We start from the raw sequence: 12,586 nt of genomic DNA on the forward strand, positions 1-12,586 counted from the left end.
AGGCCTTAGACATATTTGTGGGCAGAATTTATGCTTGTCTTAAATACAGTCTGAAGCGAGTGGTAGCTTTCAGTTTGTTCATGTATTTCTGTTCATTTGGCTATTGTTCTTATGTCCTTATGCTCCCTGAGAAGGTACCTATCTAGGCTTATCTCTGATATAATAGATTAATGTATTTCATAATAATGTATTTCATGTTTTCATTAGCGGGAAATCACCATTAGTTCTGGAATATATGAGGTGAGCTGAATGAAGATGTACTTTATCTGCTTGGTTTTATTATGCAGGCCTCCATTTACGGATCCTGACTTCATGAAGACATACAATATCATTCTGAAAGGGATCGACGCTATCGATTTTCCGAGATGCATTACACGTAATGCTACTGCCCTCATCAAGAAGTTGTGCAGGTGAGGCTACGATATAATTTTATTTCACTTTTCGCTTTTATTACCGTTAACTTGCCCAAGCTTGAGTCTTACATAAGGGCGTTTTACAATAGTGAGTGTGTACAAGTATATCAAGAACAAATCAATCCTTTTAGACTGTGCTTACAAAGTTCACAGCTTTTCTTCCACCAGTATTTCTAGATCAAGGTTACTTCTTATTGTTGAGAAACAAACTGTGGTGGTGGTATTAAGATCAGCTCAATTACTATCTTGCTTAAATTTTCATTTCTGAGGGTAAATCCTAGCTTTTATGGAACTGTACGTAGGCTTGGTGAAGGTGAAAATTTAGCCATTTAACTTCATACTATATCGGTCTGCTGTGGAAGCCACAGACCTTGGATTCCTCAGTTCCTGTGCATAGAGCAAAGTGCTACAGTACCGTGCCAGTGCAGTGCTTGTTCTTACATTTATTCCTTTTCACATGATATAGAGGGTTGTTCATTGACTGTAACCTAAGCTTACAATTATTATGAATAATCATGCATTATTGCATGTTTACTTAACTTTGACTGCACATGTCCTGTTCATACGAATTCATGCTTAGATGACATTTTGCAGGAGCTTAAGGACATAAAAGCATGGTTTAATATCAAAAACTGAACAGAGATTCAGGATCAAGGAAAAGACAATCACATGCAGTTTCAGGAGAGATGGAGAGCTTATATAAGTGTTGAAGCATGCAGATTTGAAATAGGAGATGTCTATGGATATAGAAGAAGGTGGTGCAGATTGTTAAGATATGGTAAGTGGAGTAAGGAAAGTAAAGAAGGGCGGAACACGTGCAGGATGGGGAGCTGCAACCGCATGCAAAGCTGTGGGCATTAAAGTTGCAAAGGTTTGGTTTTGCTCTATAGTGGCGCGTACATTTGAATTGTTGCCTCTTTAATAGTATCAGCTTATTTGATTGTTTATTCTTTAGTGTGCCATCTTCATTGTTTGTGTGTGTACCACAGTGCCAGTTTGGTCACAGTTTATTGCTCCACAGCAATGAGCACGACCAAGTTTCTCCAAATTTCAGAATCTGATCGACTGTTATTTAAATAATGGTAACATGTTAAGAAGGCATACCTGTTAGAGTTTGTTAACCAACTTATTACTTAATGCAGTTCACTATTTTCTGCCATCTTTCATTGACATATGTTGAAATACCTTAACACCTTTTCACTTCGAAAACCATGTCTGTAGTCATCAGTTAACGCCTTTTCTGAAACACCTAACGTGTGTGTGCATTTAAGAATTGAGTAAAACAACGCTAGGGGAGACGAAACACGTGAACGACAGACACATGCGCTGCATGTGTTTCGTCTCCCCTAGCGCTGTTTTACTCAATTCTTAAGCATGTACCAACCAGCTCGTATTTGCCCTCTTCTGTGTGTGTGTGCATGCATGCCTGGGCCAGCATATGTGAGAAATCACGAGATGGCCATGTCATTCCTGCAGCAAGCATAGCCTTAAATGTGGGATAAATGCTGCTGTGAATTTTTTGCAGAGACAACCCAAATGAAAGGCTAGGTTATGGTAAAGGAGGAATCCGGGACATCATGAAGCACAAGTAGGTTTCTACAGACTTTCTTGGTGCCATTCAGCCAAAGAACCATTTGTTAATTGTTGTCCAGTGCTGATTTTATGCTTTTCTACCTTTTAATCTGGTGTGTGTGGTTGACAGGCAGTTTGTAAAATGGCATTGAACAGCCAACCATTGCCAGATATTTAAAAAATGAAAGTGCAGACTGTTTCATTCATTGCAAGCGAGAAGAATAATTTAGTGAGCCGTAATCATACATGTAACTAGGTGGAATCATGGCATGGTATTCATATCTATCTTTATTATCTGTCTGCTGTATTTGTGCAGATGGTTTGATGGATTCAACTGGGAAGGCCTTCACACTAGGACGTTGAAACCACCTATAATTCCACAGGTAAGTGTATGGTCACTTCATAGCTGAGCATAGTGTGTATTTGTTATACTTGCTGGTTTCGGCTTGAAATGATAAGCGAACTTTGTTCTTCTGTTGCCTAATGCAGTATTTATTTTTTTATTGCATTACATGCTGGAACCCGTTCACATATGTTTTGTAAGTTAGGAGCAGGAGCTTCAAACTTTTCTGGTGGCTTCAGGCTCAGCTAGGGGAAGAAGAATGCTTCTATTTGCCGCAGACCTTTTTACAAAGGGGTGCAGGGCGCTGTCATAATGGGTACTTGGCTGCGCTCCTAGTACAGGAAAAAGTTGACGAGCGCTACCGTTACAACCCAGTTTCCCCACCTCCACCACATCATTTATGGCGGCAACCTTACCCTCTGGTGCACTCACTGGCCGCCCAGATAGGTAATGAACACTTGCAGCAGGACTTAGATACTATCTCCTCATTCCTCTCCCAAGCTGGCCTCCAAATTGCCCCTGAAAAATATTAACTTCTGTTCCTTTCTTGTACCCCCTATCAGTGCTCGGTTCAGCCCTCTCTCTCTCTCTCTTTCTCAGCCCATACCCCTAGTAACATTACGTAGGGTACTGGGGATGCAGCTTCATGCCAGTAACATCCCCTCTGCAATCGCCCAGGCCGTCAAAACCTGCCACTCTGTCACACAATTAGTCCGATGGGTTGAAAGGCACGCCAGCCTGCACGAAAAAGAAGCTAGTCAATTGGCCCATGCCTTCGCACTTAACAAAATTCTTTACTATATTCCTTACTATACATTAACACAGCATTCGCGCTCAATACTCTGTAAAAGGCGACTGTGCAGCTGCCCGTTCACTCCTCAATGCAACATTTATACGATGCTGGTCTCTTCCTTCCTCTCCTATCCCTTAATCTTCACCGTGATTGCCGAATTGCTAGCTGCCTTTCTGGGACACCCTTCAAGGGCGCTGGACTCTGGCAAAGGCTGGCGTCCCACACATCGACTTTCCACTTCATGTCCCAGTGGGCCCCCCGCTTCCCTCCAACTTACATATCACCCCCATCCCCAGTAACATGACGCCCGGCCTTCAGGAGGGACGACAAACTCACACTCTTCATCACTTTTCTCCCTTCTCCACACATACCATGTCGTATACAGATGCATCTCACACGCAAGACGTTGGTTCTGCCGCATATTGTATTTATACCCCAAACTCATCCACTCCTCACACCTACACCTTTAGCCCCTACCTCAATCCTCCAAGTATCACCACCCTCAAACTTCTTCCTATAGTGCATGCTATTCAGTCATTCCCACAGCTACCCCAAACTGCCAATTATGTTGTCTACACTTACTCATGGGCTTCCCTCTGTTCTATTCAGAATAGTACACTACCCAAGACCTAATTAGAGAGGGTCTCGAAGAAGCACTGTCACTTCTGTGTCCAGCAAATGTCACTCTTAGGTGGATTCCTGGTCATACTGGGATTGTCGGAAATGACTTAGCTAATCAGTGCCCTCCCGATGCTCCTGGCGTGCCTGGCTGGTGTCGGACCAATGGCGTGATCAGCTAGCATTGATCTGACAAGCCATCGACGTTTTGAGCTCTTAATACTGTGCTGAAAGAATAAAGGGATTCTCTCTGTCAACCCAGACAAACCGGTTTCTTTGAGGGTTGTGAAAAGCTCTATACAGCAGTATTTCGCTATAGTAAACTCGAATATAGTAAAGTGAAACTGTCGTCCCAGTATATCTTGCACAGATGACTATATGTTTACTTTTTGTTTATAATAAGATGTTTGTAATAAAATTGCAGGACTGCACTTAAGTCTGCTTAAGAGCAGAAATGACAAAAGACACTTTGCAGGACTTTTTTCACTAACCGCATCGTAATTGTCATCCCTACTATCATCATCACCATCATCACTATTGCTACTATCATCATTATTATTCTCACTGACTACATTGTCGTTGTCATCGCTGCTATTATTATCCTCATGTTAAACAAGGAGAGTTACGATTGCTTTTTCATGAGCTCGGCGTGGCAGAGTGTTCGCATGCTCGGCTGGGGATCGGAGGAATAGTGGTTCGATTTCTGGTGGAGGCAGATCTTTTTTTAACTGTCAGTTCATGCGAACATATCTGCAGCCCATGAGCCTAGAAAGGTTTGCCTTAATAAACTGGTTGTAGTATGTGCGTCTGGCCGCGACGATGCAGTACTTCCCACGAAATGGCATCACAGCACACACGCAACGTAAGATCGCGCTGCAATTTTTTTTTTCTGAGAAAACCTAACGACAATGAAACAGCGTTCTTTGAAGTGGCTTAATCAACAGGCTCACAACTTCGAGAGGCCAGCTTTGAGGTCTTGGAGCCATGAGAGAGTATACAGCGCTCAAGGGGGAAAAAAAAAATAAAGCCGACTATGAATATGAAAAGAAGGTGGCATAGTCTGTTGATAAAGTAAAAGAGAGTAAAAATGTAGCAATAAGAGAAACAGCTGAACCGAATGTAGAGGCATGGCGATGCAGTAGTGCAGCAGCACAGCGTATGCGATTTTGCCACGCTTGACTGTGTCTCACATATTTCTTAGCTATTGCCTCTTAAAGGACACAAAGACAGCGAAAGACAACACCGTGTTCATACAAAGCGTTGGTTTTTGCATTGAATCAAACTCGCCTTCTATTCGTAGACATGTTGTATTCATGAAGCAGTACTTCCGCAAGGTGTAAACGACATCGGAAGTGTAACATAAAATCTGATGACTACAAAATAAAAATCATAGAAATAGACGGTAAGGGAAGGATGGAAGGTAGTTCCGAGTGTTTCTTTATAAACCAAGAAGATGTGTAAAGTAGCCATTTATTACCAGACAGGCATCTTCAGGGCCGTGCCATAATCAACAACTGATATAGTAGAGTTAGAACGGCAAATTTGGCTAGTTTTTACAGATGCATTGCTACAGAGCAGCGCACACAGACAACATAAAAGAAGGGAAAAAAGGAAACCACTTTGTTGTGTGTCCTTTTCTTGTCAGTCATCCGTGCACGCTGGTATGTAGCAATGGTATAATAAAGACTGATACAGTAAAGATTTTTGCCAGTCCGAGTGACTTTACCATAGAGGTGTTCTGCTATGTGTTGCATTAAAGGAATTGTGTAATTGTTTCTAAAGTGATGAGTAAAGAGATATGAATATCTTCTTCAAAGCACTCTGTCAGTTGTCCTCTCTTGCATTATGTACTCAGGTTGTATCACTGAAATGATATAATATGGATAACTGGCTACATGGTTTATGGTGCTATATTTTAATGACAGAAATGTTAGCGGATGTATTTAAAACTAAATAGCCGGTACTATGTCGGCAGTCAGTGTATGCTCATTTCTGATACAGTTTGGAGCAAAATTGACGGAGGTGCCCCAGGCAGTCTTACTTTGAACCTCCTACTGTACTAACTTTTTTATATACTTATGATTGATTTGCATTTCGTTTTAGTAAACCTTCAAAAAAGGAAAAATTAACAAATGCTAAACTTAATGATAGGAAAGCAAAATGCAGTGGCATTAGAGAGTTCCTCAGTCTCTGCAACATGCAAAAGCTTAGCCTGTCCTTTGCAATGCCTAACATTATTTACATTGGCCCATAGCATCAGTCTTAGGAGATACTTGGTGCACACATGACAATATAATTAAACTGACACACAAGGCCTCCCTTTAACTCAACCTAGTGAACTTGCCTCGGTGGTGTAGGAGTAGCTTGTCTGACTCGTGACTTGGGGGTCACAGGTCCAATTCTCATTTGGCCAACCTAATTTTCTTAAATAAATATTTATTTATTTAATTACCTTTGCCATGTGACATGTGGGACCAAGATCTTCCAACCAATGAGCATTCACTGCCATGACGGACAAAGCAGGTTTTTTCCACAATTGAACCTCTAATGCTATGGTGTCAGAACTGCACAGTTAATCCATGCCCATGACGCTGCAAGTGACACCCAGTCATACATCCTCATGTTCACATAGACGCTGCTTTTCAGTTGTGACGTTGGGCCTGCACAGGTTGGACATGTCAGGCCTTTTTCTGATGTGTCTGAAGGAAGTATGTGTGGCCACTAGTGCATGCACTCATAAGGTCAAACTAAATACTTGGCACATTCCTTTGCTCACAGGTTCGGCATGTGACAGATACAAGCAACTTTGACCGATACCCACCAGACACAGATGGCCCACCACCAGATGACATAACTGGCTGGGATGCAAACTTCTGAAACTTAAAATGGAATGGACTCAGTTTTTCACTTTGTGTTTTTTGCAAATGGACTCCTTCTTGCCAATCGCCGGAACATGCAAGTGGGCCAGTTGTTGTGACCCCAAATGCTCCTTGCCCATTTGTCCTTCTCCAGAAGCTGGTAAGAGATGCGACATACCTTTGGACAGAGACACAAGAATGGTGCATGCAGCTGCTGAATGAAGGTGGTCTGCCGTGAAGAAGTCTTTGTGAGAAGAGCGTCCTTCCCCATCTGGGCACCTCATGACGTGTCACAAGAAGGGCCTTGTCTCTAGTCTTTGATGATTGTGTCCAAAGACTGCATCTTGTCTTTGCATGTGGTGGCCAAAGCTGATGCGTCACGCAGTGGTACCATGACGCCCACTCCTCTGGCTTCATTTGCGAACCACTGTGCAATCGTGACTAAAGGATGCGGGCTGTCTTGTGGCTTGTTATGCTGATGGAAGGGGTGCTTTCCAGGAAGTTCCTTGAGCCAGTAGTGACCATCACTATAGGAACACTGTATGAAGCAACTGAAAAAGTGGCAGAAGTAACGAAAGAAAGAAGGCAATAATGGTCATTTAAACTATGTGTTAGCAGCACTGACTTTGCTTTCCTCACTTTGCAGCTCATATTCATGTGACAAATTTTTGGTCTATGAATTGAGCAAGCACTACCGGTCTGGTTAGACCACTGGGCCAGTTGTCCAGGTGTAATAACATATAGGGCGCAAAAAAAGTTGGCGACCATGTCTAAAAGCAGAAGTGCCTTTACAGTTTTTAATTAACTACATAGTGCCATGGCTTTAATACACAGCTGGGGTCAGTATATAGTTGGTGCAATCTATTCATTATCACACATTGTACAGAAAGGCCTGCACTTGCAATGGAGACCTACTATTTTTGCCAGTACAAAAAAAAAAAAATCCACAAGTATGACAACAGTGTGCTTGTGATGCCATGTTACCTTGATTGAGCTTTGGCTGCAAATGACTATTTGAACTTAAAATTTGTAATGGTGATTGTCTGCTTGTACTCTTTTGATGCTAATAACTGAGGGATGATGCATGCCTTAGAGTAGCTTAATTTATTTTATGACAAAAGGTGACTCGTCACAAAAATGCCCGCATTAAAAGGGGTAGAATGAACTAACTAGCACAAGTCATAATAAATTGAAACATTCAAATCAGTTTTACAGTTCCTCATTTGCAGTTTAAGAGCTTGTATTATGAAAGTGTTGCTCATACATTGTGCCAAAATTTTCAGCTTTTGTGGCCATACCACCGGCTTACTTTTGGAAGGTACAACCGAGGCTTTTCTATATCCATTAATGTGGTTGTTTTTTAATGTGACCCTGCTTCTATATTTCAGTGATGACAGAACTTGACTACTGCACTGTTGTTGACTAATTTGTTAGTGTTTACCTGTGTCATGCTGTGCAGATTCTGTTTCTATAGCAATGAGTAGTTTGTTCAGGTCTACAACAGAATAGTGACCACCCTGCAATACCGAGAATGTGCCACAAAGTTAAGGCTCCCATATGTGTATTCACTCTATGCTGTGCCTTTTCGAGCCTTCTTATACAAACATTTGCATTGTTACAATACTTACGGCTTGTGCGGCACCCGGAAATGGTTTAGTTCAAAGCCCAGGGATGCAAGAAGAATGTGGAGGCATTTTGGCAGCAGCTCCCTTTTGAGAGCATCTAGTGTCGACAGCATTGGAAGGCAGAAAGTTTCAGGCAGAGAACGACTTATATGTTCGGTACCTGTGAATTTGCACTTCTACTTGTAAATATTACTGACATGCTGCCTTTGTTTTGGGTTTATTCATTAATGACCTCAGGTGAAACCTGCTTGTTTGGCACGTTGAAACTTAGATATGTATTGCGCATGTATGATGCAGAGAATTTACCAGTAATGATTCATTGAATATAACATTTTAAATATTGAAGCAGTCAGGCAGTGCAAGACAAAAACTATGACAGATATTGTGACTACTGTGTTACCACTTTTTCTTCTAGTTTTGGTTCTCTTGGTGCAATTTTCGTTCAAAATTTTGCAAGTCATTCATGTGCAAGGTTTTTGATGGTATAAATTATATGTTTTATGTTTTGAGCGATGAAAATGATTATTTCATGACGTGTAGTTTGTAGCAGCCTTTCAGATAAACATGAACTCCATATTTTAAAAGAGTTTTTTACTGAAAAAAGTCAGGTGTATTTGTTTTGCACCTGTCGCTTGATGATTTCCAGTTAAGTCTGGGCTTGTGAGACATGTAGCTGACATGTAGACAGATTATGATGGCAATAGAAGGCAGTGCTGTTTGATATAATGTGTTTTTAAGAAGCTTGCTCAATTATACTGCAGGAACAGAAAAGCAAAAGAAGACTATGTTTGGTCTCTGCCACCAGTTTCTCAACAACTTTGTGCCAAAAGGAACGACTTTAAAGACTTTGCCTTTTTAATATAACAGAAAACTCCTTTTCAGCAGTTACTGGGTGGGGAGTGTCTTGTGCATTGCCTATGAAGTGCAAACTTTTACCTGCAAGATTTTTTGGTGCCTGAATGTGTAAACTATGTTTTCTCTGTTTCAGTTTTATTTGTTCACTTTACAGTGAAAACAGTAATCACTGTGTGTAAGCAAGGTAGTTGATGGTTATGTATAGAAAAATACCAAGTTTTATCTCAGTTTCACCACAATGTTAAGCTTCTCTGCAATGTTAAGCTTTGTTGTTTTGTTGTTGTACAGAGCATTTCTTTTTGTGCCTGTTAACCTAGGATACCTTTTATAGGCTAAATATATGTTTTATGTTCAAGCTTTCTGATGCACATAGTAGGAAAACGGATGGACGGCTGCTTCATCTTTCCTTGAAAGTGGCAGTGATATCAGTGTTCTCTCTAAGACTATGCTGCGGGGTTGAAAGTTGCTTTTTCTGAGCTGTGTTGCTTAAATCTGCTGCCTTGCTAGCAGCTCCCCTCCCCCCCTCCCCTACACAGACACACTTTTTCCTTGCCTTTTTTTTTTCAGTGGTGATGTCACTGCAAGTTAGTCGTTGCAGGTATCGTTATCGTGTGGAGGTAAAGGAAGCTATGGCTTCCTTTTGGAGACTGTTGAAAGAGTGTGTAATCATGTTTTGCGGCAAGTTGAACTTTCAGGGAGGCTGAGAGCTAATCTTCACTGAGCACGTGCCAGGAGTACCGGTGTAATGTGGAACTGTTTTATGTGACACCAACTTAGGAGAAGAATAAAGGTTTCATATTTTGCTGTCAGGCTGTTCTGATTTTCTTTCTCTGTTTGCTTATGCATATGTGACAGTTACAGTGAATTGGGTGTGGCATGTTTCTTCAAAATTGTTGATGTTACTTATTCTCGTCATGGAGCTATGGTCACAACTCACGTGGCACTACCTTGCAGTGTCACACTGAAGATATAAGTTATACTTTTATCTGGAACCCAGTGGCCTTTGCCGGAGGTATCTTGCTTGCTCATGCATGTAAGCAAATGTCATTAGCAGGTTTATAAGACGTTTAAGCAGTTCAAGCCATGTTTAAAAATATGCATGCTATTTAAAGCTAAAGCAAGAACAAAAACTGTTTGTGCCTCTGTTAGTACATATTCAGGTGCCCCCGCTGCTTTGTCATCAGAAAACATGAAGCTTAAGCATGTGTTCAAGTCATTGTTTTAGAGGAGGGTCCATGAGGGGGGTAGGGCGAAAGTTTTGGATGATGCAACAGCTTGGATGTGTTGCAGAGTGTGGATCACTGGCAGGCCCTTAAATTTGTTGCTTGCATAAAAGAGATTGCAGATGACTCACTACAATTTTCTTGAAGAAAAGCATTTCACCATTTTCAAAAAGATATACCGGCCACTTATTTCAACCATTCCTACTGCTGTTATTTCTATTCTTCAGATCAACTGTTGGGAGTACGCTGGGCACTGTGCTTGTTGTTTTTCTGCTTTTCCAACTGTTGCCTATTGAGACCTAATGGAGAAATCGGTTCCAATTTGTTTGCTTTTTTTGTTGTTTTTTCTGCTGGGAATTCCCAAAGGGTTTGATCCTCTTGCTATTGCCATTCAAAGCAATACTGATGCAGCAGCTAAGCAACAAATGAAGCCTTTTCAGAGGCTGTATCTACTTTATGCACCTCCATTCTGCCCATATTTTTGCTTATTTATTTATCTTTGCTTCGCCATTCGACTCAAACTAGGAGTTATCGGCACAAAAAGAAATACAAATGATACACATGTGTATGTGTTGGGGGGGGGGGGGCAGATAGGCAGAAAGCGAACTGAACTCACAAAAAAACGGTTTGTGGTTGCCGTAGCTCTGGACCACATTCTATTTGAGAAAACAGCAATGCAATGCCATAACCCAAGCAACCACCAACATCCATCGGACAGCCAGTGACCATCTGCTTCGGATGGCTGATGGATCTGCGAACAGCCGATGGATGTCCGATAGTTGTCCAAAGGGAGAGGTTTGTCCGGCCAACAGACGTCCATTCCTGGATCTTTCTTGGATATTCACATGTATGCTGCGTGAATGTTTTTTTCGCTCTCACAAGGCAGTAAAATAGAAAAGCAATTTAAAGTAGAGCAGCCTTGTCGTGGCGGAGGGGCTTACAAAACTCGAAGTCTTGAGCTCTGCTGTGTAGGGCCACCCAAGATAGACAGGTCATGGCAGAGAGTTCTGACAAAATGTGATTCACTGGAGAGGGTAATGGCAACCCACTCCAGTATTTCCTGCCAAGAAAACCCTATGGCCAGTCACAATAGCATTTATTATATGGCGCCGGAAGATGAGCCTCCCAGGTTGGAAGGCGTCCCACATGTTACTGGGGATAAACAAAGGGCGATTCCTAGTAGCTCCAGGATGAATGAAGCGGCTGGGCTAAAGCCAAAAGGGTGCTCAGTTGTTCCCAGGTTGGAAGGCGTCCCACATGTTACTGGGGATGAACAAAGGGCGATTCCTAGTAGCTTTAGGATGAATGAAGCGGCTGGGCTAAAGCCAAAAGGGTGCTCAGTTGTGGATGTGTTGGGAAGCGACCAGAAAGTCCGATTTGCAAGGAGTTATATCACATAGCAACATGGAATGTAAGATCTATGACGCAAGGTAAACTGGATGTCGTCAAGTGAGAAATGGACAGATTGAACATTGATATCTTGGGTATCAGCGAGCTCAAGTGGACCGGAATGGGAGAATTTAATTCCGGCGACCATTATGTCTTTTATTGTCGGCACGAATCCAGAAGGAATGGGGTCACTCTCATAGTTAACAGAAGAATGGACAAAACAGTGCTAGGGTACAACCCCAAAAATGACCGAATGATTTCACTTCGGATCCAAGGTCACCCTTTCAACATAACAGTTATCCAAGTCTATGCACCAACTACTACTGCTGAAGAAGCTGACGTTGAGAGATTTTATGCTGACCTTCAATGCCTTTTAGACCACTCTCCATCATCAGACGTCCTTTTTCTCATAGGAGACTGGAATGCTAAGGTGGGGAGTGAAGAAATATCCGGAATAACAGGCAAATTTGGTCTTAGTGAGCCAAATGAATCTGGGCAGAGGCTAGTAGAGTTTTGTCAAGAAAACAACCTGACCATAGCGAATACTTCTTTTCAATAGCACAAGAGGCTACATGGACTTCAGTGGACGGTCTGTACAGGAGTCAGTTTGATTATATTCGATCTTTGCCGGCAAGATGGAGAAGCGCTATACAAGCAGTAAAAAGGCCTGTGGCCGATTGTGGCACCGGTCATCAGCTTCTTGTTTGCGAAATTTAAGCTTCGATTGACTACACAGAAAAGTAGAAGGCCTTTTAGGTATGATCTGGATCAAATTCCGTCAGAATATGCTGTGGAAGTGAGGAATCGATTCAAGAATATCTAGAAGATGGAGAGCCTGAAGAGATGTGGACTGATGTTCGTGATATAATACAAGAAGTTGCTACGAAGGCAGTTTCA

At 41.9% G+C, this 12,586-nt stretch overlaps 1 protein-coding gene across 4 annotated transcripts in view; it reads left to right on the plus strand.

The window, feature by feature from the left end:
* The window catches only part of for (cGMP-dependent protein kinase for), a 170,186-nt gene extending 160,300 nt beyond the window's left edge, over positions 1 to 9,886 (plus strand). For all 4 annotated transcript variants that reach the window (XM_084589504.1, XM_084589502.1, XM_084589505.1 and 1 more), the window contains exons 15-18: positions 288 to 410; positions 1,939 to 2,001; positions 2,302 to 2,368; positions 6,518 to 9,886. In XM_084589504.1, coding sequence (XP_084445630.1) covers positions 288 to 410; positions 1,939 to 2,001; positions 2,302 to 2,368; positions 6,518 to 6,616 — 352 coding nt within the window. In that variant the 3' untranslated portion in view covers positions 6,617 to 9,886. The remainder of the gene's footprint in view (positions 1 to 287; positions 411 to 1,938; positions 2,002 to 2,301; positions 2,369 to 6,517) is intronic.
* Positions 9,887 to 12,586: the final 2,700 nt, after the last annotated feature.

The sequence above is a fragment of the Amblyomma maculatum genome, chromosome 1 (assembly GCF_055883805.1).
Source record: "Amblyomma maculatum isolate TAMU_Amacu chromosome 1, ASM5588380v1, whole genome shotgun sequence".
In the NCBI taxonomy this organism is placed as follows: Eukaryota; Metazoa; Arthropoda; class Arachnida; order Ixodida; family Ixodidae; genus Amblyomma; species Amblyomma maculatum.